General features: G+C 64.6%; 1 protein-coding gene across 6 annotated transcripts in view; it reads left to right on the forward strand.

Annotated features, from left to right (window-relative positions):
* The window catches only part of SDK2 (sidekick cell adhesion molecule 2), a 157,601-nt gene that overhangs the window by 110,228 nt on the left and 20,969 nt on the right, over positions 1 to 26,404 (forward strand). For all 6 annotated transcript variants that reach the window (XM_054047856.1, XM_054047860.1, XM_054047862.1 and 3 more), the window contains exons 5-31: positions 1,407 to 1,540; positions 4,035 to 4,146; positions 4,851 to 5,041; positions 5,464 to 5,547; positions 5,646 to 5,840; positions 6,587 to 6,703; positions 7,960 to 8,127; positions 8,469 to 8,571; positions 9,686 to 9,862; positions 10,630 to 10,766; positions 11,217 to 11,364; positions 11,462 to 11,602; positions 11,747 to 11,928; positions 12,419 to 12,534; positions 15,253 to 15,448; positions 18,976 to 19,074; positions 19,854 to 20,045; positions 20,382 to 20,503; positions 20,699 to 20,808; positions 21,424 to 21,574; positions 22,321 to 22,558; positions 22,685 to 22,800; positions 23,350 to 23,539; positions 24,362 to 24,460; positions 25,109 to 25,303; positions 25,430 to 25,631; positions 25,935 to 26,038. In XM_054047856.1, the coding sequence (XP_053903831.1) occupies positions 1,407 to 1,540; positions 4,035 to 4,146; positions 4,851 to 5,041; positions 5,464 to 5,547; positions 5,646 to 5,840; positions 6,587 to 6,703; positions 7,960 to 8,127; positions 8,469 to 8,571; positions 9,686 to 9,862; positions 10,630 to 10,766; positions 11,217 to 11,364; positions 11,462 to 11,602; positions 11,747 to 11,928; positions 12,419 to 12,534; positions 15,253 to 15,448; positions 18,976 to 19,074; positions 19,854 to 20,045; positions 20,382 to 20,503; positions 20,699 to 20,808; positions 21,424 to 21,574; positions 22,321 to 22,558; positions 22,685 to 22,800; positions 23,350 to 23,539; positions 24,362 to 24,460; positions 25,109 to 25,303; positions 25,430 to 25,631; positions 25,935 to 26,038 (4,019 nt within the window). The remainder of the gene's footprint in view (positions 1 to 1,406; positions 1,541 to 4,034; positions 4,147 to 4,850; positions 5,042 to 5,463; positions 5,548 to 5,645; positions 5,841 to 6,586; positions 6,704 to 7,959; positions 8,128 to 8,468; positions 8,572 to 9,685; positions 9,863 to 10,629; positions 10,767 to 11,216; positions 11,365 to 11,461; positions 11,603 to 11,746; positions 11,929 to 12,418; positions 12,535 to 15,252; positions 15,449 to 18,975; positions 19,075 to 19,853; positions 20,046 to 20,381; positions 20,504 to 20,698; positions 20,809 to 21,423; positions 21,575 to 22,320; positions 22,559 to 22,684; positions 22,801 to 23,349; positions 23,540 to 24,361; positions 24,461 to 25,108; positions 25,304 to 25,429; positions 25,632 to 25,934; positions 26,039 to 26,404) is intronic.

Below are 26,404 nucleotides of genomic sequence, written 5' to 3' on the forward strand. Positions count from 1 at the left end.
TAGCGAGGTGGTGCCCAGCCTCGGCCATGCGCATGTACATGGCGTGTGTAAACATACATACCAATATTACATGCTATAGCCCTGCACACACGTAATCGTTCTGGATTGCATAGCCTATAAGACACACACAGATACCCTGTTTCCCCGAAAATAAGACATCCTCCGAAAATAAGGCCTACTTACAGTTTTGCCTCTCGTTGTAATATAAGGCATCCCCCCGATAATAAGACCTCCCCGATAATAAGGCATCCACCGATAATAAGGCATTTTTCATTTCTGAAAAATAAGACATCCCCTGAAAATAAGACCTAGCGCATCTTTGGGAGCAAAAATTAATATAAGACACTGTCTTATTTTCGGGGAAACAGGGTAGAGATATTCCATACACACACACACACGTGTAAGCATGGGTAACGGCCCCTCTGCTCCGGGCATCCTTGGGGGTTGAACTCTGAAGCCCTAAAAGCCTGAACGTCTGCTGCTTTAGCTAAAGGAGCATCTCCACTCACTGGCAGCTGTAGTAGGCTTGTAACTTCTTATGCAGTCCAGCTGCTAGAGGAGCCACATGCTCCCAGTGTGTGTTTCACACTCCCATGTGTGGATATATAAATACTTACACAGTGGACACACACTTGTCCCCATGTCTCCGGACCAGAGATACACACCCAGGCAGACACTCCCATGCAGTCTCTCTCTCTCTCTCTCTCTCTCTCTCTCTCTCTCTCTCTCACACACACACACACACACACACACACACACACACACACACACACACACACACACACACACACACACACACACACACACACACACACACAGAGGGGTGGCAGCAGCATTGGGCGCCAACAGCCGCAGTGAGCTGGAATTGAATTTGTAACCCACATTATGTGGGAATTGAACTGGTCTCTTTTCTATTTGCAAAGCAGGATTGAGGAGATAAAACTCCTTTATCTCATATTTAATGGCAAAATATATTCCTCAAACCATTTTATGTTTCCAGCAGATTAGATCATTGGGTAAAAAAAGAAAAGAAAAACCTATTAATCGGCAACTGTCCGATCTGTCGCCCCCTCCCTCAATGCTTAGGCACTGGGCAACATAAAGACAGACGTGATCAATTGTGTAAATTCTGCTCATTGTCCGAGATTAAGGGTTTTGCGGGCTTGTTAATTTGTGGCTTCCTGCGCTGCGCTTGGCACCTGCTGGGGTATTTTACCTTCTTAGTGAAACCCGCGATGGGAGTGTGTGAACTGAATCTGAGCTAGGCTCTGAGCTGCCTTCCCCACCAGCCCTGGATCCGAATGTCCGCAGGGGCCCCTGGACCAAAGATCCCTGAACTTGAGGGCTGTGCCCTCCACCTTTGCTCCCCTCCTCTCACGCTGTCTCCTCTGCGCTGCCCCTGCCAGAGCCATCACGCTGGAGAACACCCTGGTCATCCTGTCGACGGTGGCGCCCGACGCCGGCCGGTACTACGTGCAGGCCGTGAACGACAAGAACGGGGATAACAAGACCAGCCAGCCCATCACTCTCACCGTGGAGAGTAAGTGCCGGGCTCCAGGGGGGTGTAAAGGGAGCTGGTTGGAGCTTCCAGAGGCTGCCCCAGGGGCTTGTTCCTCAGAGGAGGAATCCAGGAATTGCAGGGAAAGAATACGTGCCCTGCTGGCCCAGGGCCAGATCCAGGGGCGGGGTGTTGGCATTGGGTTGGAGCCGCAACCTCCAGACTTGGTGCAATGTGCTCGGGGGGAGGGGAGGACAGCCTGAGAGAGAGGAGAGGCAAGGGGTGACTGTGAGGCCAGCCAGAGGCTTGGGGTAGCTTTTGTGTGCAGGCGGGCGGGAATGCAGGCGGGCGGGAATGCAGGCGGGCGGGTATGCAGGCTGGCGTGTGTGCATGGGTGGGTGTGTGTGCATGGGTGGGCATGTGTGCAGGCAGGCGGGTGTGTGTATGTGCAGGCGGGCAGGTGTGTTTGGGCGGGCGGGTGTGCACGGACGGGCATGTGTGTTTGGGTGGGCAGGTGTGCATGGGCTGACCGGTGTGTGTGCACAGGTGGGCATGTGTGCACGGGCAAGCGTGTGTGTTCGGGTGTGTGTGTGTGCACAGGCGAGCGTGTGTGCACCTGCGGGTGTGCACAGGTGGGCATGTGTGCAGGCGGGCGGGTGTGTGCACGGGCAAGCGTGTGTGTTCAGGCGGGCGGGTGTGTGTACACGGGTGGGCATGTGTGCAGGCGGGCAGGTGTGTGCACACTCTCTCTTGTCTGTGTAGAACAAGAGGAGGGTGATGGGCCCCCCTGCTCAGCCTGGCATTAACCAGGACTGCCAGGGAGCAGGGAAGCCTAAATGGGGACGCTGGCTCTGTAGTGCCGTCGGTGCTGGGGCCGGGGCGAGCAGCCGGCCACAGAAGGTGGACCGGGACGTGGGGGTTGCAGCTCGCTCCCTACATTCTTTGAGGGACTGCTAATAGTTCTCCTGGCTCTGTCAGGGCCCCATCCCATCCCATTGCCCCCCACCCAGGAGGGTCCCCCCCCCCAACTCCACAACCCCAGTGTCTCCAGGCCATTTTACAGGGCTGTCTCTGTGCATCTGGCTTTCTGGCCCCCACTCCTGTTGGCTCAGGCCCAAATTTAATTTGCAGTAAATCTCTTCGGAGGCTCCGACTTCTGCTGACTTAACAGCTCAGCCTCCTTGAAATTTATTTCGGCTCTTTGGGCCGTGCTGCAGGAGCCGGCAGGCACTAATTATATCACCAGCCCAGCCCCCTCCCCGTACGCCCTCCCTCCGCCACAGGCTGCCCTGGCCTCAGCACGGCACATCCCCTGCCCTGTCCCTGGCGATGGGGGCGGTCTGGGCAGCGCCCCCTTGCAGAAAGGGCTGGATTTCTTTGCAAGTGAGCCGCCCCTCCCCTGTGGCTCTCATGGGTTCTGTCGGTTCCAACATTTCCTGCCCACGTATGCGGGGCTGTCGGCAGGGACTGGAGCTCCGCATGGGGCAGCTCCGCCCCACTGTGCAATTCCTGTCCTGGGCTCTGCATCCCAATGGCTCTGCCGGTGCCCCTCAATCCCGACCCACAGCCGCTGCTTTCCCAGGCCGGGGCCTGGCCTGCCAGTTGTGTCGAGTGCCACGGTGGTTTTGCGCTGAGCACTGGGTTCCCCTTTGACCTCACCTGGCCATGGCCCTCCCTGACCAGTGCCGAGTGACCCGTGCCCCGGAAAGAGCCCAGGCTTGGTACAAAGCGCCCGCACGAGCTCATCCCTTTGCTCTCTCCCTCCTGCCGTTTGCTCCCCAGCTGCTTTCTGGCTTTCCTTGTCGGGCTTTATCTGCCCGGCCCAGCCTGGCGCGCCATTAATCCGTCGTGCTGTACTGATGTGTCCCGCCACGTAAATAAACAACACCAAGGCCTGTTTATGGATTCAGCGAGATCAGCAGCTTTCACGCCGATCCCATTTTTACAGCACCTACATGAGGGTTTTTTATCGTCGCAATTATTTTGCCTTCTACACTTCCCCGCTCCCTCCTCCTCTGCAGGAGCCGCGGGCGGCGCGGGGCTGGCGAGATTACCCCAGGGGGACCATAGCAGGGAGCAGGGATGGATGCCCGATGCCCTCCAGGGCTTGTAGGGACCGTGCGGGAGGGTGGGTTACAGAACCCCCTGGACCCTTTTCCAAAGGGGATGGCCAGGCACTCAGCTAAGCACTCTTGGCATCCCTGACCGGCTGGGCACGGGACCCCCGGGTCTGGGCAGCTGGTGGGCCAGGCCGTGATGGAGAGCAGGTGGGTGCCAGCCCCCACTGAGCCGGGAGTCGGCGTGGGGCAGAGCGGAGCCGTGTGGAGCCTGGGGAGGTCTCCGAGGCAGGACTGCGGGGCTCCGACTGACTCGCCTGCTGCCTGTTCCCAGCCACCGAAAGCACAGCCCCCTCCCCCTCGACTCGCACCGGCTCGCTGGCCCTCCGTGCTGGTGCATGGCCCCTCCCCGCGAGTCCCGTCGGCCGAGGAGGCGGGCGCTTTCTAACAACCTGCTCTGCCACCTCGGCTCCCCTTAGATGTCGGCGGCCCGGCCGATCCCATCGCTCCCACCATCATCATCCCGCCCAGGAACACCAGCGTGGTGGCCGGCACCTCGGAAGTGACCATGGAGTGCGTGGCCAACGCCAGGTGGGTAGCTGCCCTCCAAGGTCCCGGGGGCTGGACTCGTCTGAGGCCTCTCCAGGGCTGTCCCTTGGGGCGGATCCGGAGCAGGCTCCTCTAGGAGTGAGGTGGGGCTCCTGACATAGCAATAGTGCCGCCCCCCATCTGTGCTGCCAGCTGCCGGGGGACCCCGGTTGGCATGGGAAGCTGGCCCAAGATGCGGAGAATGTGCCCCAGAATGGGCCCTGCCCAGGGTGGGGACGGCTACAAAGGCCCCTTGGTGTCCTGGTGCTGGGTGATAGGGGGCGCTGCTGGGTCAGGTCTGCTCTGCCTGCCCCTGCCCCATAGCGAGGGAGGTCCCTGGCTGGGCCCCAGAGCCCCTGTACCAGGAGAGAGCTCGAGGGATGCAGTGCAGAGGGGAACGCTGCAGGTCAAGATCGGCTCCAAACCCTCCTCCCGCTGCGGGCGCGGGAGACAGCCCAGTGACATGGGCAGGTATCCTGCTGTGGTTGAGGCCAGAGACTCCCCTCGGGCTCGGGGTCCCCTTCTGCTGGGCCCTGCAAACGTAGAGGGACCAGATCCCTGGCCCAGAGCTGCTCTGAAACCTCCTTCCCCCTAGGATGCCTGGGTCCCCGTTCCCCTGTGGGCTGGGAGGCTCCCATTGCAGTGGGATCCGCGGGGGGCGGGGGCTGTGTCCAGGGCGGCTCTCCTACGCTCTCCTCACCCCCTAGGCCGCTGATGAAGCTGCACATCGTCTGGAAGAAGGACGGGGCGCTGCTCTCCAGCGGGCTCAGCGACTACAACCGCCGACTCACCATCCTCAACCCCACGCTGGGCGACAGCGGGTACTACGAGTGCGAGGCCGTGCTGCGCAGCAGCAGTGTGCCCGCCGTGGCGGAGGGCGCCTTCCTCGCCGTGCTGGGTAAGGGCCCGGCTCTCTGGCAGCCCAGGCGAGTCTGGGGAGGTCTCAGCGCCGGCCCTGTCGTGCTGGGTCACCGTTCAGCCACTGGCCAGGCTCCTGCCTTTGCTCCTTCTGGGGTCTCAGTGCCAGGGGCCCGTGGGGAGGAGCGTATCAGCGCCAGCGCCCGGGCTGTGAGTTGAGGGCTGCCGGGCTTTCTCAGGCGCGCTCCCCAGGGCTGCACAGCAAGGCAGTGGGGCCCCCCCGCAGCCCCTCCGCTGCCTCCAGCACCTCCTGTGGGTCAGCCAGGGCCCCTCCCGCGGCTGGGGCCCATTAGAGCCAGGCCCTGGGGGTGCCCCCGGTTGGCTGCTCCGTCCAGTAGCTGGGGAGAGGGCAGCGGGCTGCTCCGGTTGTTCCTGTCTCCACCTCTGGGGGTCTTGTTGCAGAGCCGCCCCAGTTTGTCCAGGAGCCGGAGAGACACGTCACGGCCGAGATGGAGAAGGTGGTGACCATCCCTTGCCAGGCCAAAGGTAACGTGTCTCCTCCCACCCCCGGTGCCCTGCTGCTGCCCAGACCCGGGGCTGCTCGTGGCTAACGCTGCCTCTCGGGGGCGGGCTTTGGGTTGCAGGCGTCCCGCCGCCAGCCATGGCCTGGTACAAGGACGCGGCCCTCGTGCACGTGGAGAAGCTCTCGCGGTTCCGGCTGCTGGGCGACGGGAGCTTGCAGATCAGCGGGCTGGTGCCCGATGACACCGGCATGTTCCAGTGCTTCGCCCGCAACGCCGCCGGCGAGGTGCAGACCTCCACGTACCTGGCAGTGACCAGTAGGTGCCAGCTCTCAGCCCTGCAGGCCAGGGAATAGCGCCCAGCAGTGGGCCCAGGACTCTCGGGTCCTGAGCCCGTCGGAGCCTGGCACCAGCCCCTCCAGCGTGCCACAGGCTGGGAGCCCAGCAGGGACGGGCCAAGGCTGCCCCTGGCCGGGAGACCTCCAGAGAGTATCTGGCTAGGCTCTGCAGGGAGTGGGGTGGGTGACTCTCCCGGCAGTCAGTGCTGACCCCTGTGCGGAGCTAGGGGGCGCTGTGCTGTGGGGTGCCCCAGTAGGAGGCGCTGACCCCAATGCCCCAGTGTGGCGCTAGGGAGCGCTGTGCTGTGGGGGTGGGGATCTCAGGAGGGGGCGCTCTCCCCTGGCAGCCAGTGCTGACCCCAATGCCCCAGCACAGGGTGCGGGAGATGCTGCCTGAGGATAAAAGGGGCACTGCCCCCGGTGCCGCTTCACTGCCCGTCCCGTGCTGGGCAGTGCTGCCCCGCCCCTCGTGCAGCGTGGAGGGAAGCAGGGTGCCGGACAACTGCGAGAGCAAAAGCCACTGGGGCGCGGGGCGTCTCCCCAGGCATGGGAGGGTGCTCAGGGTGGCAGTGGCTCCCAAGCCCTTGGCATGGGTCAGCCCAAGGGCGAGGTGTTGAGAGCCCAAGCGTGCCAGGGGCTGCCGCAGCGTGATGGTAGCTGCTGGGTCACCCCGGAGCTGGGCCGCAGGAGCCACTTCACAGGCTTCTCCGTGTCTCCTCTGCTCAGGCATCGCTCCCAACATCACCAAGGGCCCCCTGGACAGCACCGTGATCGACGGCATGTCCGTGGTTCTCAGCTGCGAGACCTCGGGGGCGCCGAGGCCGGCCATCACCTGGCAGAAAGGTAAAGGGGGCCCACGGGGAGGATGGGCCACGCCCCAGCGCTGCATCTCTGGGCGCAGTCCCCTGGGGTCCTTGTAGGGCCCAGAGCTGCGAGCACCCCAACCTCCCCCAGCCAGAGCCGCGCCCCATGGCAGAGCCCTCCTGTTGCCCCATGCATCATACCCATGCAGAGCCCTCCCTCACTTCCCAGCTGCCCAACCTCCTGCTGCCGAGGGCAGCGCCCCCTTCCACCTGGTCCCCACCCCACTGCTGAGGCTGGGCCCCCCTGCTCAGACAGGGGGAGCAGTCAGAGGGTTAATGCCAAGCCAGCGCAGAGGGTGGTTCATAGTATCCCATGTGCTGGGGGGGTGCAGTGGGCATTGGTCTAGTGTGACCTGGGCAGGGCATCGAGCCTGGGGCAGGAGCTTGGGGTTGGGGCCGCGTTCTGGTTCCTCCTGCCCCCTGGCTGGAATGGGGGGAATGCAGTGGGTGTTGCCCCAATTCATTGCAGCTGGCAGCTCCCAAAGCTCTGTGCCATGCCCCCGAGCCAGAGGGCAGTGGGGGGTGTCGGTGCGTGGGCAGAGCCTGTGGGGGACTCAGCTGGGCTCTCACTCCCCGAGCAGTGCCCTGCCCCATAACATCGGGCACGTGGCAGCCAAGCCAGGTCCCTTTGCTGCCGCGTCCCCGGCATGTCCCACTTCTAGGAGCAGCGTCCGGAGCTGCGGCATCTTGCCCTGTTCCTGACATGCCAGGTCACCCGCCCCCTCTGGGAGGACAGCTCCAGGTTACGCTGCTTTCCCCGCAGGCCCCCGTCACTGCCCTGTCAAAACCCGCCCAGCGCCCGCTCTTAAGGCCGCAACGCTCCTTGTGAGAAGGTTCTTGCTTCTTGTCCGGGGCAAAGCCAGCGCTGCCCGCCCCCGGCTGAGTGCCCGGGAGACGGGCAGTGTCTCCTGCTGGCATTTCCAGCCCGGGCCAGACCAGGGGGTCGGCTCGGTGAGCATGAGATTGAGGGTCTCAGAGCCAGGCACGGAGCAGGTGTGGTGCACCCTGCCCAGCTCCGTCGATGCCCCTCAATCCGCAGCCCCCCTCTTATCCCAGCCCTGCAGGACTCTGCAAACTCATGTCACTTGTGAGCGGGCTGGTTTGCAGGCAGGTCTCTTGGCCCTCTAGCTCCTCCCCATGTGGCTCGGAAGCACGGCGCTGGGCTGGCCTCCGGGCGCCAGGCTCTCCCTGGCCATCGCTTCCCGCAGATGACGGGGTTTTCCCCTCTCCACACAGGGGAGCGGATCCTGGCCAGCGGCTCGGTGCAGCTGCCGCGCTTCACCCTGCTGGAGTCGGGCAGCCTCCTCGTCAGCCCCACGCACATCGCCGACGCCGGCAGCTATACCTGCTTGGCCACCAACTCCCGTGGGGTGGACGAGGCCTCTGCGGACCTCGTCGTGTGGGGTAAGGCTGCTCCGCCTCTGCTGGGCCCCGCCCCATCAGCCCCCGCTGGGCCCCAGCCAGACCCAAACCGACGGCCCCAGCACCAGCGCTGCACGGCTCTCGCCACGGGGCCTGGTTTCCCCAGCGCCCCCTGCTGGCCCCGTTGTGAGGCTTACGTGGAGTTCGACCCCAGGCCCCTGGCATGGCAGGGCAGAGCACGAACCCTCCCCCTCCTCCCAGCCAGGCTGTGACGCTCTCTCCTGCCCTCTGCCCCAGAGCCCTGCCGGGGCTGGCCCCCTGTTGGCAGAGCCCCCCCCATTCCCACGAGTGGGGGCTGCTGCTCACTGTGTGTCTGTCCCCAGCCCGCACCCGCATCACCAGCCCCCCTCAGGACCAGAGCGTCATCAAGGGAACCAAAGCCTCCATGAGCTGCGGCGTCACCCACGACCCCAGCGTGGCTGTCAGGTACGTGGCCTTGGCTTAGCAGGGATCCGTCCTGGGAACCCCGGCTCCCAGCCCTGCTCCCGGAGCTCCCCGGCAGGGCGTCCGGGGGCTCCCAGCCCTGCTCCCGGAGCTCCCCGGCAGGGCGTCCGGGGGCTCCCAGCCCTGCTCCCGGAGCTCCCCGGCAGGGCGTCCGGGGGGTCCCAGCCCTGCTCCCGGAGCTCCCCGGCAGGGCGTCCGGGGGCTCCCAGCCCTGCTCCCGGAGCTCCCCGGCAGGGCGTCCGGGGGGTCCCAGCCCTGCTCCCGGAGCTCCCCGGCAGGGCGTCCGGGGGGTCCCAGCCCTGCTCCCGGAGCTCCCCGGCAGGGCGTCCGGGGGGTCCCAGCCCTGCTCCCGGAGCTCCCCGGCAGGGCGTCCGGGGGGTCCCAGCCCTGCTCCCGGAGCTCCCCGGCAGGGCGTCCGGGGGGTCCCAGCCCTGCTCCCGGAGCTCCCTGGTGGGGAGGGGGAGAGGTTGGGGGGTCCCAGCCCTGCTTCCAGGGGAGTGGGCAGGGACTTCCCCATTCCCCCAGGCAGGGCAGAGATGCAGTGGGTGAATTAACACCTCCCCCCCAAGTGCTGGGCAGGTGGGAGCCAGGGGACCCTCCCTGCAGAGCCAGAGACCCCAGCCCTGACAGATCTGCTCCCCTGGCCCCGGCTGAGTATCTGATGGGGGGGATAAATGCTGCCTTGCTGCGGGAGCCCCCCTGCCATCTCGGGTGCCCCCCCATGCCCAGCGTCCTGAGCCGTGGCATTGCAGCTCTGCACCGCCACCCGGTGCCCGACCTGGGAACAGCGCCTGTGGGAGGCTGCGAGCCGTGCCATGCCCCTGCTGCCGTCCCCGGGGCAGTCAGCGTTCACGGGGCAGCTCATGCGCCGCGTCCCGCCGAGGGGCCGGTAGGACTTCTCCAGAACAAGGGCCGTCGCCGCGTTACAGAGAGACAGGGCTGGGTCTGGGGGCTACGTGGGGGCTGGGACACCTGGGTTCTCCCCCAGCTGTCGGAGGGGAGTGGGGTCTGGTGGTTGCCGCAGGGGGGCTGGGGTCAGGACGCCTGGGTTCCATTCCCAGCTCCAGCCCTGAAGCCCGTGGTGGCCTTGCGGCAGGTACATCTGGGAGAAGGACGGCACACCCGTCAGCGTGGACAGCATCCCGCGGCTCCGGCTGGACGAGGAGGGCACCCTGCACATCTCCCAGACCTGGTCCGGGGACATCGGCACCTACACCTGCCGGGTCCTCTCCGCCGGGGGCAACGACTCCCGCAGCGCCCACCTGCGCGTCAGGTGAGGGAGCCTGGGACATCCTCCCACCTAGACACCCTCCCGGCTTCCTGCCGTGGCATCTCCCCCTTCCCCCTGCCACGGGGTCCCCTCCTGCCACGGTGTACCTTCTGTGGCATTTCCCTGCCCACTTACCCTGCCTCCTCCTGCCACGGGGTCCCCTCCTGCCACGGTGTACCTTCTGTGGCATTTCCCTGCCCACTTACCCTGCCTCCTCCTGCCACGGGGTCCCCTCCTGCCACAGTGTACCTTCTGTGGCATCCCCTGCCCACGCATCCTGCCTCCTCCTGCCATGGGGTCCCCTCCTGCCACGGTGTACCTTCTGTGGCATTCCCCTGCCCACTTACCCTGCCTCCTCCTGCCACGGGGTCCCCTCCTGCCACGGTGTACCTTCTGTGGCATTCCCCTGCCCACATACCCTGCCTCCTCCTGCCACGGGGTCCCCTCCTGCCACGGTGTACCTTCTATGGCATCCCCCTGCCCACACATCCTGCCTCCTCCTGCCACAGCATCCCCTTCTCCCTTCCGATGCGGCTAACCAGGACACCCTGCAGCTGGGTCATAGGCTCCAGCGCCCCTGTGCCGTGGCAGCCTGGCAATATAGGCAGGCTTGCCCTCGCGATGCCAGACCCCACCTGGGTGAGCTCCTGTTACCTGCCCCAAACACCCTCAGCTCCCTGCTCCACCTCCTCCCTGCCTGCCCCCCCAGGGCGGTGTCCCCTCTGAAGCTGTCCCACTGTTTCCAGCGCTGGTTTCTCCTCCCCCTCCAGGCAGCTCCCCCATGCCCCGGAGAACCCAGTGGCCTCGCTGAGCCCGCTGGAGAAACGTGCCATCAACCTGACATGGGCCAAGCCCTTCGATGGGAACAGCCCCTTGCTGCACTACATCCTCGAGGTCTCGGAGAACAGTAAGGCCCCTGCCACCTCCACTTCGCCGTGGGGCGCTGGGAGCGGGGTGCCGGGGCTGGCGAGTGGGCACAGGCGTGGATGGGCCTGGCCCGCCTGACTGAGCTCCCGATGGGGGAACCTGCGAGGGGCAGGGGAGAAGTCCAGCTACCAGCGTGTGTGCAAATGGCCACACACCGCTCCCTGGTTTGTGGCAGTAACTGCACACCACTGGGACGGGGCCTGGGGCTCGCCCTCGACACCCCAGCGGCTTCGCTTGCAGCACATCGTGCAGACTGGCTCCTGTCAGCCGGGAGCCAGCCAGGGACCCCACGTGTCCTGTGCAGCCGAGCAGCGCAGTGGGCACCAGGCCAGGGAGCGGGGAGCGGGCCTATTGGCGACTGAAAGGACCGTGTTTGCCCCCCAGCCCCGTGCCGGCTCTCCGCTCTACCTCTCCCCTCTCTGCTCCGCAGATGCCCCCTGGACCACCCTCATGGCTAGCGTGGACCCTGAGGCGACCTCCGTGGTGGTGCGAGGCCTGGTGCCCGCGCGCTCCTATCAGTTCCGCCTCTGCGCTGCCAACGACGTGGGCAAAGGGCAGTTCAGCCGGGACACCGAGAGGTAAGGTGGGGCCGGGTGGCCGCCTGCGTGGCCCAGGAGCTGGCCAGGGCAGGGCGCTGGGGGCCTCACTCACCACCTTCACTGCCTCCCCTCCCAGGGTGTCCCTGCCGGAGGAGCCCCCCACCGCGCCCCCCCAGAACGTCATCGCCAGCGGCAGGACCAACCAGTCCATCATGCTCCAGTGGCAGCCACCTCCTGAGAACCACCAGAACGGCCTCTTGAAAGGCTACCTCATCAGGTAGGCCACTGGGGGGGGGGAGCCGGCCCTCCCCACCCGGCCGGTCCCCAGGGCGGCATCTGCCTGGCTCCCACCGGATGGGCCTGCTGGAGCCAGAGGGGGCCCGGCTGCCCGCTGGCCTGACTTGCCCTCCCCCACCCCCAGGTTCTGCCTGGCCGGCCTGCCCGTCGGCTATCAGTTCAAGAACATCACCAACGCCGAGGTCAACAACCTGCTCCTGGAGGATCTCATCATCTGGACCAACTACGAGATCGAGGTGGCGGCGTACAACAGCGCCGGCCTGGGGGTCTACAGCGCCAGGGTGACCGAGTGGACCCTGCAGGGAGGTGGGCGAGGAGGGGGGGGCTTTCCCCAGCTCCGGGGGAAGGGGGCTGGGTCTCCGCTGGCCCAGTCTGTGCAGGGAAGGGCTATGGGGTGCGGAGCCCTGGGGGATTCGGGAGCCCGGCCTCAGCTCACAAGCTGCTGGGGGCCAGGTGATCAGCAGTGGGCTCCGGACCCAGATCACCGCCCTGCAAAGCAGCATTTGCCAGGCTGCTCGGGCAGCCGCGCTGCTGGGTCCCCGGAGCGAACCTGTCCTGCGGCTGGGGGAGAGGTGCCTCTGCCCCCAGGGGTTTCAGAGCTCATTGTGGGGGCGGGTGGCCGTGGGGCGCTGGGGTTCAGTGCAGCTAGGGAGGGGAGCCCAGCCTGCCGCTCCCTGCCTGCCCGGTGCTGTGGCTGGGAGGGAGTGCCCCTGACCGCAAGCCCAAGGCCCAGGCAGCACCTCCATCCTGCACAGCGTCCCCACCCCCATGCTAAGCCTGCCCTCCTCTCCTGCAGTTCCCACCGTGCCCCCGGGCAACGTACAGGCCGAGGCCACCAACGCCACCACCATCCGCTTCACCTGGAACCCGCCCAGCCCCCAGTTCATCAATGGCATCAACCAGGGATACAAGGTACGGGGGAGGGCTCCCCAGCTCCAAATACAACACAAAGTACAGGATGGCACCCACTCCTTGAGACACCCACCAGCAGCACAGGCCTCGGGGGGGAGGAAACCCAGCATGGAAGAAGGGCCTGATCCTGGGAGCTACAGCCAGTCCATGTCTCATCCCCTCTGTGGTGAGAGTGAAACAGCATCCCCCTCTCCATGGGTCATCACTGGGACCTCCAGCACCAACCTCTCCCATTGAGCTAACAGAGTAACTCCACTAGCTGGCAGCAATAGTAGGTTGTTATCCTCAGTGTGAGCCAGCTGCTACAGGGTGGGCAGGACAGATTGTGCCCATGTGTTGCAAACACTCAGGGTTGTACTAGGAGACGCTAATCCATCTTTGCTCTGAACTGCGGTTCGTTGGATTAATTAGTGAGAAGGCAGTGTTTATGACTCAGTTTCCCCAGGAACGGCACCACCATCTTGGATTCTCCGCCAGGGAGGCGAGCCGGCAATGTGAATAAAATCAACAGCATCTCTGCTTAAACCCTCATTTCACACTCGTGGCCTCAAACTTTCTAAACCTCTTTCCGAGGAAAAGTCTTTCCTGTGTCTGCTTCCCAGACCCTTAACAAAAATGGCTTCCCTTTGCATTTAAACCCCCCCAAAAGCAGGTATTCTAACTGAGTCAAGCCTGACCATTCAAATAATATTTACTAAGAGTTAACCCTTACAGAGAACCTCAGCCTCCAATGCTCCGTAATTAATTCCAAATCGTAATTAATTCAATTTTACATTAATTACATTGAATTAAAATATTATACTTGTTTCTTAATCTACTGCAAAGAAGTTCAGGAATTTAATTGCCAACAAACGAGATAACCAGAGTAAGCAGGATATTTAACATACTTATTAAATGCCACTTAGTATTTTTGATTAGTATTTTAGGGCCTAATTAGTAGCTAATTAACTTGCTATAGGCTATCTTCCACGGTCCCAATTTAATGCCTAGACGTCCCGTCTAAATGTAACGCCAGAGCAAAACAGGCTATTGTGCATTGTTATCGGGGGAGTTAATCATCTGTCTGTTGTTTTGTACGGATAAATACAAACGCTTATTAAAACGCATCAAGTGTTTGCTTTTCGCCATTAATTGATGTTTAATCAACTCCGAATAAATGAGAGGCTCCGAATGAAAAGCTTTGATTTGGAGATGCGCTAGAGGGTTTGCACTGTCCTGAAGAGAAGTGTGGGGAGACGCCCCCTCCCCAAAGGAAATCTCTGTTCCTTTGGGGAAAGCAAAAACGTCCCCCACGGCTGGTGAGTGAAAAGGCAGTGGGAGTCCAAGCACCTCAGAACTCAGCTTGGCTGGTGGCCGTACGCGGTCGGGAGCCGGGACGTTTGTAACGCTAAGCACTCCGAGATTGCCCGCTGTCTGGGACAGTGGCCGTCTCTTCGTTCTGTGTTTGTAAAGCACCTGCCACCGCAAATAATAATAATACAGAGGCTGTTTTTAAAATGCTCTTTATTAAAGGTTAAAAATCATATATTCAAAAATAATCACACACCCCCGACACGACCCGTGTTGCTAACAACTCCTTTGATTGTTGACAGCAACCTGGTTTTAAGCATCAGATTTGCCTTTTCCCTGTTTTCTGGTCTGCCCTTCACTGAGCCCGGGCAATGAAAGTAGTCGGGTCCCTTGCTCTGGGTGAGTCTCCTGCCAGAGCCCAGTGCTGCAGTGTTTGGGGGCCAGGTAAACCCAGCGCTGGGAACGTTTCCACCGATATTGCAAAGCCGCTCCACACGTCCCTTCTGGCCTGTCTGACAGCGCCCCGTGAAAGCTAAACTCCAGCATCCTGGCCAGATGCAGGAGCAGGCTCGGGGAGTGAGCTGAGTTGAGAGGAGATCTAGGATCTTACACCCAAAAGACACACTAGCTGGAAACACAGACGCATGAGAACAAACCTGACCGGTGCTCCCAAGGTCAGGACTCTGCCACAGCTGAAAGTAGATTAAGGCATCCTTGGCTTATCTATCACCATCTGGCTCTGTCTACCCCTGTCAAACCTTCCAGTCTGTCTAATTAAGTATCAGGGCAGGTTACTAAGGGGGGTTGTAAATTCTCCATCACTCGGTGAATTTAATATATGGAGATATACCTCATAGAGCTGGAAGGGACCCTGAAAGGTCATTGAGTCCAGCCCCCTGCCTTCACTAGCAGGACCAACTACTGATTTTGCCCCAGATCCCTAAGTGACCCCCTCAAGGATTGAACTCACAACCCTGGGTTTAGCAGGCCAGTGCTCAAACCACTGAGCTATCCCTCCACCCTTTTGAATAGAGACCGAAAGATACCATGCTCCTTCAGGCACAAATGGTTGAGCTTAAAGTGGGGATCGCTGGGCGAGAGTCTCCGGGCTATGTTACGGAGGAGGTCAGAAAGACTCGATGCCCATAATGGTCCCCTCTGGCCTTGAAATGCCCCCCATGCACTCTGCTCGCTAGCTGGAACCGTTTGTGGAGCCCCCACACAGGCAGCCCTTCCTGCTGTGGGGCTGGGGCAGTGATCTGGCGTCTTGGTGTCCCTCTGGTCCCCATGATCAGTGGACACCCCGGGCGTTTCCGTCACCCACCCACCCGTCCTTTGGAGGAGAGGCTGCTGAGGGGGCAGCCGTGGGGCTGAGGGCTGGTTCTCCCCACCACGTGGGGCTGTGACCCTGTTGTTTTGCCCCCCTAGCTGATCGCGTGGGAGCCGGAGCAGGCAGAGGAGGTGACCATGGTGACGGTGAGGCCCAACTTCCAGGACAGCATCCACGTGGGCTACATCGGGGGCCTGAAGAAGTTCACAGAGTACTTCACCTCCGTGCTGTGCTTCACCACGCCGGGCGACGGCCCGCGCAGCCCGCCGCAGCTGGTGCGCACCCACGAGGACGGTACGGGGAGGCCTTGCATTCCCTTGTGACACAGGGTGGGGCGCGCAGCCCAGCCCCCAGAAGCGCCTGCAGAGCCAGGGGCCTGGGCCCTAGAACCTGCCCCTACTCCTCATGGGGGATACCCCGGGGATACCCCTGCTCGCTCCAACTCCCCCTGGGGGATACCCCGGGGATACCCCCTGCTCCCTCCAACTCCCCCTGGGCCGGGGATACCCCGGGGATACCCCCTGCTCGCTCCAACTCCCCCTGGGGGATACCCCGGGGACACCCCCGTTCGCTCCAACTCCCCCTGGGGGATACCCCGGGGATACCCCCTGCTCGCTCCAACTCCCCATGGGGGATACCCCGGGGATACCCCCGCTCGCTCCAACTCCCCATGGGGGATACCCCGGGGAGACCCCCGTTCGCTCCAACTCCCCATGGGGGATACCCCGGGGATACCCCCTGCTCGCTCCAACTCCCCATGGGGGATACCCCGAGGAGACCCCCGTTCGCTCCAACTCCCCATGGGGATACCCCGGGGAGAGCCCCAACTCCCCATGGGGGAGACCCCTTCTCGCTCCAACTCCCCGTGGGGGATACCCCGGGGAGACCCCCGTTCGCTCCAACTCCCCATGGGGGATACCCCGGGGATACCCCCTGCTCGCTCCAACTCCCCCTGGGGGATACCCCGGGGATACCCCTTGCTCCCTCCAACTCCCCATGGGGGAGACCCCTGCTCGCTCCAACTCCCCATGGGGGATACCCCGGGGATATCCCCTGCTCGCTCCAACTCCCCCTGGGGGATACCCCGGGGATACCCCTTGCTCCCTCCAACTCCCCATGGGGGATATCCCAGGGAGAGCCCCAACTCCCCATGGGGGATACCCCAGGGAGACCCCTGCTCGCTCCAACTCCCCCTGGGGGATACCCCGGGGAGACCCCCGTTCGCTCCCCTTCTCGCGCCAACTCCCCCTGGGGGATACCCCAGGGAGACCCCCGTTCGCTCCAACTCCCCATGGGGGAGACCCCTTCTCGCTCCAACTCCCCGTGGGGGATACCCTGGGGAGACTCCTGCTTGCTCCAACTCCCCCTGGGGCATACCCCAGGGATACCCCCCACTCACTCCAACTCCCCATGGGGGATATCCCAGGGAGACCCCTGCTCGCTCCAACTCCCCCTGGGGGATACCCCGGGGAGACCCCCGTTCGCTCCAAGTCCTCATGGGGGATTCCCCGGGGATACCCCCTGCTCGCTCCAACTCCCCCTGGGGGATACCCCGGGGATACCCCCTGCTCGCTCCAACTCCCCATGGGGGATACCCCGGGGAGAGCCCCAACTCCCCATGGGGGAGACCCCTTCTCGCTCCAACTCCCCGTGGGGGATACCCCGGGGAGACCCCCGTTCGCTCCAACTCCCCATGGGGGATACCCCGGGGAGAGCCCCAACTCCCCATGGGGGAGACCCCTGCTCGCTCCAACTCCCCATGGGGGATACCCCGGGGATACCCCCTGCTCGCTCCAACTCCCCATGGGGGATACCCCGGGGATACCCCCTGCTCGCTCCAACTCCCCATGGGGGATATCCCAGGGAGAGCCCCAACTCCCCATGGGGGATACCCCAGGGAGACCCCTGCTCGCTCCAACTCCCCCTGGGGGATACCCCGGGGAGACCCCCGTTCGCTCCAACTCCCCATGGGGGATACCCCCTTCTCGCGCCAACTCCCCCTGGGGGATACCCCAGGGAGACCCCCGTTCGCTCCAACTCCCCATGGGGGAGACCCCTTCTCGCTCCAACTCCCCGTGGGGGATACCCTGGGGAGACCCCCGTTCACTCCAACTCCCCATGGGGGAGACCCCTTCTCGCTCCAACTCCCCGTGGGGGATACCCTGGGGAGACCCCTGCTCGCTCCAACTCCCCCTGGGGGATATCCCAGGGAGAGCCCCAACTCCCCATGGGGGATACCCCAGGGAGACCCCTGCTCGCTCCAACTCCCCCTGGGGGATACCCCGGGGAGACCCCCGTTCACTCCAACTCCCCATGGGGGAGACCCCTTCTCGCTCCAACTCCCCGTGGGGGATACCCTGGGGAGACCCCTGCTCGCTCCAACTCCCCCTGGGGGATACCCCAGGGATACCCCCCACTCACTCCAACTCCCCATGGGGGATATCCCAGGGAGACCCCTGCTCGCTCCAACTCCCCCTGGGGGATACCCCGGGGAGACCCCCGTTCGCTCCAACTCCTCATGGGGGATACCCCGGGGATACCCCCTGCTCGCTCCAACTCCCCCTGGGGGATACCCCGGGGATACCCCCTGCTCGCTCCAACTCCCCATGGGGGATACCCCGGGGAGAGCCCCAACTCCCCATGGGGGAGACCCCTTCTCGCTCCAACTCCCCGTGGGGGATACCCCGGGGAGACCCCCGTTCGCTCCAACTCCCCATGGGGGATACCCCGGGGAGAGCCCCAACTCCCCATGGGGGAGACCCCTGCTCGCTCCAACTCCCCATGGGGGATACCCCGGGGATACCCCCTGCTCGCTCCAACTCCCCATGGGGGATACCCCGGGGATACCCCCTGCTCGCTCCAACTCCCCCTGGGGGATACCCCGGGGATACCCCCTGTTCCCTCCAACTCCCCATGGGGGATATCCCAGGGAGAGCCCCAACTCCCCATGGGGGATACCCCAGGGAGACCCCTGCTCGCTCCAACTCCCCCTGGGGGATACCCCGGGGAGACCCCCGTTCGCTCCAACTCCCCATGGGGGATACCCCCTTCTCGCGCCAACTCCCCCTGGGGGATACCCCAGGGAGACCCCCGTTCGCTCCAACTCCCCATGGGGGAGACCCCTTCTCGCTCCAACTCCCCGTGGGGGATACCCTGGGGAGACCCCTGCTCGCTCCAACTCGCCCTGGGGGATACCCCAGGGATACCCCCCACTCACTCCAACTCCCCATGGGGGATATCCCAGGGAGACCCCTGCTCGCTCCAACTCCCCCTGGGGGATACCCCAGGGATACCCCCCACTCATTCCAACTCCCCCTGGGGGATACCCCAGGGAGAGCCCCAACTCCCCATGGGGGAGACCCCTGCTCGCTCCAACTCCCCCTGGGGGATACCCCGGGGATACCCCCTGCTTGCTCCAACTCCCCATGGGGGATATCCCAGGGAGACCCCCGTTCGCTCCAACTCCCCATGGGGGATATCCCAGGGAGACCCCCGTTCGCTCCAACTCCCCATGGGGGATACCCCAGGGAGAGCCCCAACTCCCCATGGGGGAGACCCCTTCTCGCTCCAACTCCCCGTGGGGGATACCCTAGGGAGACCCCCGCTCACTCCAACTCACCGTCGGGAATACCCCGGGGAGACCCCTGCTCACTCCAGCTCACCCTGGGGGATACTCCGGGGAGAACCCTGCTCACTCTCACTGGCCAGCGCCCTGGGGAGTCCCTGGCTCGCCCTAGCTCACCTCGGCCTGGCCGCACAGGGGGTGCTGAGATGTACAGTTTGCTCCACTCTAACTCTTGGCGTTGGGGTTTTTTGGGCAGCGCCTGGCCCCGTGGGGCACCTCAGCTTCAGCGACATCCTGGACACGTCGCTGAAGGTCAGCTGGCAGGAGCCCCTGGAGAAGAACGGCATCTTGACCGGTAAGGGGCTCCCGGGGGGCAGCTTGCCGGAGCCTCCCCCGGCCCAGCTGAGCTGCAGCCTGGCGCTGCCCAAGGCTGCAACCGGGAACGCACTCTGTGCTGCAGGACAGTCCTGTCTCCCTAGCCACCTGCACCTTCCTTCCCACATGCGGGAGGCCTAAAGTCCTTGCAGCTTCTGCCGTTCTCCTGGAGTGCTTCAGTTACCCCATTTCCACCCCGCTCCTCTCGGCCCCATCCTCCGCATCCCAGCCACGTCTGGCTCCCTCCACGTCACGGCGTGCCAAGGAGGCGCTGGTGTGGCCGGGGCAGCGCCCGCTACACCGGGCGGATGTTGCTGTGGACGATGGTGGGGAACTGGCTCCGTGGCGAACACTTGGTGGAGAATTCGGGGCAAGAGCCGGCGGGTGGGACCTTCCCAACCCCCCCCCTCCCCCCCCCCCAGGCAGCTTGAACATCCCGAACCGCAGAGGGGTTGGCAAGCGAGGGGTGTGGGGCAGAAGGGACCAGCATTGACTCAAGGAGCTGGCTCTGCCTTTCGGCCTCTGGCTAGTGGCCCCTTGCGCTGGGCTGTCAGGCTGCTGGGGGGATCTGGGAAGTGAGGCCCCTCTGCCAGCAAAGCATGAGGGTGGCACTGCACTGGCTGGGGCCCACGCGGTAGCCTGGGGAGGAGTGCGGGCAAGTTGAAGGGTGTCTCCCCCGGGGGGGCGAAGGGGAGGTTCCCGCAGTGAGGGGCTGAGTGTGACCCGCCCGTGTGCATGTGGCTGTCTTGTGTTTTGCAGGCTACCGGATCTCCTGGGAGGAATACAACCGCACCAACACACGGGTGACGCACTACCTGCCCAACGTCACCCTGGAGTACCGCGTCACCGGCCTCACCGCCCTCACCACCTACACCATCGAAGTGGCCGCCATGACATCCAAGGGGCAGGGCCAGCTGTCCTCCTCCACCATCTCCTCCGGGGTCCCTCCAGGTAAACCCGGCTCCCAGCCCCCTTCTGCTCCCATCACCACCGTCCAGCTGCCCTGGGTGGAGGGCACCCCACGAAGAACGTGCTGGAGCAGGGGGTCAGGTTGGGCCCGAGCAGCACAGAGCAGGAGCTCGTGCTAGGGGTGACTCTGCCCCGAGGGCTGCCTGGGTGTGGGCATGATGCTCCGGTGGCTGCGCCTTTCTCCCCTACGGTCCCCCCCACTGCTGCCACAGGCGCGGGTGCCCAGGTGTGGGCATTGATGGGAGGGGGAAGGCCGGCCACACTTGCCCCCCGGCCCCACGACAGGACGTCCCCTCCCATCCTGTCCTCTCCCTGCAGAGCTCCCCGGTGCGCCGACCAATCTGGGCATCTCCAACATCGGCCCGCGCTCCGTCACACTCCAGTTCAGGCCGGGCTACGACGGGAAGACCTCCATTTCCCGCTGGCTGGTGGAAGCTCAGGTGAGGGGTCTCTGGAGGGGGAGGTGAAGGAGCCGGGGAATCCAGGCCTATTGGGGGGTGTACAGCACCTTGCACTTGGGAGCTCTCGGCCTCCGCCACCTTGGGCTGGGACATTGCACCGACAGGAGCGACCGGCACGGCCCATGTGCAGCGCAGGCAGCACCACTGCCCCTCACGCCACCCCCTTGTCCACAGGTGGGTCAAATCGGCGAGAACGAGGAGTGGGAGCTTATTCACCAGCTGGCCAACGATCCCGACGCCCGCTCCATGGAGGTGCCCAACCTCCACCCGTACATGTACTACAGGTGGGTGCTGGGGACCAGCGCTTGGTGAGTGCCATGGCTGCTACAACCCCCCTCCGCGCCCGGCAGGCAGCTGGCGCCCACCCTGGGTAGCAAGGGGGCCTGGCCCTAGGGTGACCAGATGTTCCGATTTTATAGAGACAGTCCCGATTTTGGAGTCTTTTTCTTATATAGGTTCCTATTACCCCTCACCCCCGTCCTGATTTTTCATACTTGCTGTCTGGTCCCCCTACCTGGCCCTAATGGATCTTCTCAGCCCATTGGGCGCTGGGCTTTCCTCTGCCAAAGATGGGTATCCCTAGAGGGGCTGGGCAGAGCCTCTCCTCCCTTAGCACCGTACCTCCAGCGTCAGCCCCCACCAGGGGAGGTAGCGGAGCCCGAGAGCATCAGGGAGGGGAACTCTGGGTCCCAGGTGTGGTTGAACCTTTCCCCAGCAGCAGCGCCCCCTAGTGTCCCCCGGAGCACAGCATGGGTTCAGCGTTGATGGTGGGGCGCCCTGAGCTTTGCACTGACAGGGGTGGGGGTTGTATTGTAGCGCCGGGTCAGGAGCTTGGGGGGTGTCCCCAGCCCTCCTGAGTCCTCTCCCTGCCCACGGTGACTCGGCTCCGCTCCTCGCAGCTTCCGCCTGCGGCAGGTGAACATCGTGGGCACCAGCCCGCCCAGCGTGCCCTCCAGGAGGATGCAGACCCTGCAGGCTCCCCCGGACATGGCGCCCGCCAACGTCACCCTGCGGACGGCCAGCGAGACCAGCCTGTGGCTGCGCTGGATGGTGAGTGACCACGGGGCGCGTCCTGGAAACCCCAGGCCTGTGCCCACCCCCTGCCCGGGATGGGCACTGCCACCACGTCTACCCGGGGCGCTCCCTTGAGTGAGGAGCCGGGAATGAAGCAGGGAGAAAACGGCAGTCACAGGGTCTGGGGGCTGCAGCCCTGTTTAATGCAGTGTTAGCCACTGTCTTCCCGGGGTGGGGAGGGGGTGGAAGCAGCCTGGCTGTGCATTGCAGTGGGGGTGGGCAGTGAGGGGGGAGCCTGCACACAGGTTAGTGTGGGCAGCGCTGGGTTTGGTGAGGGGGTGAACATGGATGAATGGGGGGCTGTGTGAGGAGTCCAGAAGGGAGGCGAGGCTTGTACAGATTAGTTGGGGGCTGTGTAGGCTATGTGGGGAGCGGTTAGGTTGGGGAAGGTACGTTTGTTAGCGGGGGCTGTGCTGGGTGTGGGGGAGGGTATGTTTGTTAGCGGGGGCTGTGCTGGGTGTGGGGGAGGGTACGTGGGTTAGCGGGGGGCTGTGCTGGGTGTGGGGGAGGGTACGTGGGTTAGCGGGGGCTTTGCTGGGTGGGGGGGAGGGTACGTTTGTTAGCGGGGGCTGTGCTGGGTGTGGGGGAGGATACGTGGGTTAGCAGAGGCTGTGCTGGGTGTGGGGGAGGGTACGTGGGTTAGCCGGGGCTCTGCTAGGTGTGGGGGAGGGTACGTTTGTTAGCGGGTGGAGGGCTGGTGCTGAGCGTCCTCCCCTCCCCAGCCGCTCCCGGAGCTGGAGTACAACGGGAACCCGGAGTCGGTGGGCTACAGGCTGCGGTACACGCGGGCGGACGGGCGGGGCAGGACGGTGGCGCACGTGATCCATGACCGGGTGGAGCGGGAATACACCATCGAGGACCTGGAGGAGTGGACGGAGTACCGTGTGCAGGTGCAGGCCTTCAACGCCATCGGGGCCGGGCCCTGGAGCCACGTCGTGCTGGGGCGTACCAGGGAGTCAGGTACCTCCCGCCGTCTCCTATGCCCGGCTGCCCACTGCCCCCTGCCTGGGTGTGCCCTGCCCGGCCCCACTGCCACGGGGAGCAGCCGGGCCGGCTTCTGACCTCCCTTTCTTCTCCCCTCGCCAGTCCCCTCGTCCGGCCCCACCAACGTGTCTGCGCTGGCCACCACCTCCAGCAGCATGCTGGTCCGATGGAACGAGATCCCTGAGGCAGATCGCAACGGGCTCATCCTTGGCTACAAGGTGGGTGTCATCCTGTGTGATCCCTTGTTCGGACCCAGCCGCCCCCTCTGAATAGCTGGGCTGGTGCCCCTCAACCCCACCCACAGCCCCTGTGACGCAGCCCTGGGCTCCTCCCCACCAGCGGTGTCCCTCAATCCCAATCCACAACCCCTGGGCTCCCCACCACCAGCGGTGTCCCTCAATCCCAATCCACAACCCCCCTGCTATGCCAGCCCTGGGCTCTCCACCACCAGCTCTGCCCCTGCCCCTCAATCCCAACCCACGGCCCCCTGCTCCCCCAGTCCTGTAGCCCGTGGCTATTCCACTCTTGGGCTCCCTGAAACATGCCTGTGGATGCTCCTGCCGTGGCAGTCCCTTGGGGAGAGGCTGCCCTGCGTGCGGCGTGGCACTCTCACGTGGGGCCAGAGCAGGTGTCCCCTGGTGACCTAGATGGGGCTGTGAACTGAGGCCGTCGTGCGCCCGGGCCCCATTCAGCCTGGGAAGTGGGCTCGGCTGGCATGGCAGGGCAGCCGTGGGGTGGCTCTGTGGGTTTCACGTGGGCTGTTCCAGGTCGTGTACAAGGAGAAGGACTCGGACGCGCGGGCCCGGTTCTGGCCGGCGGAGGGGAACGCCTCCCGCAGCGCCCAGCTCGCGGGCCTGGGCAAGTACGTGCTGTATGAGATCCGTGTGCTGGCCTTCACCCGGATCGGAGACGGCGCACCCAGCTCCCCGCCCATCCTGGAGAGGACTCTGGACGACGGTAGGCGCCGCTCCTCCCCACCCATTCCCGCTGACGGGGGAGCTTGAACCGGGGGGCCCTCGCGGCGGGTGACACACGGGGTGAGGCCGGACAGAAACGAGGGCCAGTCTGTGAAAGGGGTAGTGCCCCCATCACGCTGGGATGGGGAGAAAACGGCGTCTGGTCGGCCCTCGCCACGCTCCGTGCGGACAGCCTTCCCTTCTCTCTGCCTGTCCTTGGAGGCTCCGGCAGACGGGGGTGGGGGTGCCAGCCCTAGAAATACAACGAGGGGACGTAACAGGTCAGAAGAGAGCATTCCTGACTGTGTATCTGGGCCCCCATGCACGCGTGTGTGTATTTGCTCGTGTGTGCCCCCGGGGAATGCTGAGGAGGGGATGTGCATGCCCCTAAGGGGGTGTGTATGGATGGGGGGTCCCTAACAGGGTGCGTGGTGGTGGGTGTGGGGAGGGTGTCCTTAAGGGTGTGGAGGGAGGGGTGGTGTTTCTCTCTAAGTGGGGGTGTCTCTGTCCTTAAGTCCACGCGTGTGCGTGTGGGAGTCTTTCTGCTCCGCCAGTCAGAGACAGGTCGTGGGCAGTTTTCAGCGGGACGGCTCCCGAAGGAGGGAAGCACCGTTCCCCTGTCGCCCGGGTGCCCTGTGGGGCGTTTGCACCCAGGTGCACCCGGAAGAGTTGTGCGATGGAGGCCCAGCGGTCGCTAGCGTCGGGGTTTGGCCAGCGGGCTCCCCCACCGCTGGGTTGGGACGGGCTCCGTTCCCCGTTTGCTCCGGCCGAGGGCTCTGTTTGCCTGTCACCCAGCGTGCCCTCTGCTCTTGTCCTGTCCCAGTGCCCGGGCCCCCAGTGGGCATCCTCTTCCCAGAAGTGAGGACCACCTCAGTCCGGCTGATCTGGCAGCCTCCATCCGCGCCTAACGGCATCATTCTAGGTAAGCACTTCTCCGAGCGCCCTGGCATGCGGGTAACGGTCCCGGGACCCCAAGGTGGGGGCCGCGCTAGGGATGCTTGGCAGCAGGAGGGTGTGACGTTGCTTTGTGCAGCTGTGTGTGTGAGCGACAGGGCTGGGGCCGGGGGATGGAGCTGAGCTGAGCCCTGCGGGGGGAGGGACGTGCTGGGGGCCCACCAGTGCTCTGCATGGCATGGTCTCGCTGGGGGAATGGCAGCTGCTGTACCAGCTACTCCAGGAGCCAGCAGCCTCGGTCCCCGGATTCGCCCGAGCTGCTCCCCTGATAAACCGCAGAGCTGGCGAGCCCCATCCCCTCCCCTTCTCGCTGGCCCGAGCCCAGCCCTGCTGGCACCGAGATGGGCTGGGCACGGGCGCCATCTTCCCGCTGCGGGGACACATGGACAGTGAGCCCCGAAGGGCCAATTGCAAACATCTCATCCAGCCTGAGGCAGGGAAGCCAGCCCCCCGGCTGGGGTCACCTCCCGGGCAGGCCCTAGGGCCAGACCCTGAGGTGGGAGCTGGGCCCACGCGTCCCCCTGGCCAGTCCTGGCTCCATCCCGCGTCTCCTGGAGCAGCCTTTCTGCCCCCTTGCCCGGCACTTGCTGACCGCCTCCATCCTCCTTCTCCGCAGCGTACCAGATCACCCACCGCCTGAACACCACCAGCGCCAACGCCGCCACCGTGGAGGTGCTCAACCCCAGCGCCCGCCAGTACACGGCCGCCGGCCTGCAGCCAGAGTCGACCTACCTCTTCCGCATCACGGCGCAGACCCGCAAAGGCTGGGGCGAGGCGGCCGAGGCGCTGGTGGTGACCACCGAGAAGAGAGGTAACCGTGCCGGGGCTGGGGGGGGGCAGGGGCGGGCACTGCTCCGAGCCAGCCACAGGCATGGAACTCAGGCCCTGCCCGCGGGGGGATGGGGCCAAGCCCTCACGCCCCTCTCCTCCTCCTCAGACCGCCCGCAGCCCCCCAGCAAGCCCGTGGTGCAGCAGGAGGACGTGAAGGCCCGCAGTGTGCTGCTGTGCTGGGAGCCGGGCAGCGACGGCCTCTCCCCGGTCCGGTACTACACCGTGCAGACCCGCGAGCTGCCGGCTGGCGAGTGGACACTGCACTCCGCCTCCGTCAGCCACAATGCCACCTCCTTCGTCGTGGACAGGTGAGGTGGGGCCTTTGAACCGGGCAAGGCCTGGTAGGGTCTGTGGCAGGGTGAGGCAGGCGAGAGGCAGCGTGTCGTGGGGGCACTGGGCTGGGAGTCAGGAGGACTGGCTTTTATTCCCGGCTCTGCCACCGACCTTAGGCACCGTTCTGTGCCTCAGTTTCCCCACCTGAAACGAGGAGAATGGCTTTGTGACGCTCCTTGGGCGATCTCATTCCCCCACGGCCTGGCCAAAGCAACGCTGCGCCATTTCATACCCTGGACCCGGTGCCTCACGCCCTTCCCCTTCCCCTCCTGGCCCAGGTTGAAGCCCTTCACCTCCTACAAGTTCCGCATCAAGGCGACCAACGACATTGGGGACAGCGAATACAGCCAGGAGTCGGAGTCACTCACCACCCTGCAGGCCGGTCAGTCCCCCTTCCCCGCGGGCCTGGGCTGGTGCCCCATTGCTAGCCAGGCTCAGCCCCGGCACCGGGAAGGCATGGGAGACGTGGCACACGGAGGCTGAAGGCCACCGGAGCTGGCCTTGTCTCTTCAGGGGCAGGGTGCAGCCCACGCTGGGTCATGGCTCCCAGCGCACTCCAGGCTGGAGCCTTGTCTACGGAGTGAGGGGGTCCGTCCAGTGCTCGGCCAGGGGGCCAGCTGGTGCTCTTTGGGGCAAGGTGGGGGTTGGTCACGTGGGCCCATCGGCTCACCCTTCCCAGCAGTGGCGGGGATTTGAACCAGCGACCATGCGGACGGCTCCAACCCCCTGAGCTGCGCAGGAAGGGAGC

The sequence above is a fragment of the Malaclemys terrapin genome, chromosome 13 (genome assembly GCF_027887155.1).
Source record: "Malaclemys terrapin pileata isolate rMalTer1 chromosome 13, rMalTer1.hap1, whole genome shotgun sequence".
NCBI classification, from domain to species: Eukaryota; Metazoa; Chordata; order Testudines; family Emydidae; genus Malaclemys; species Malaclemys terrapin.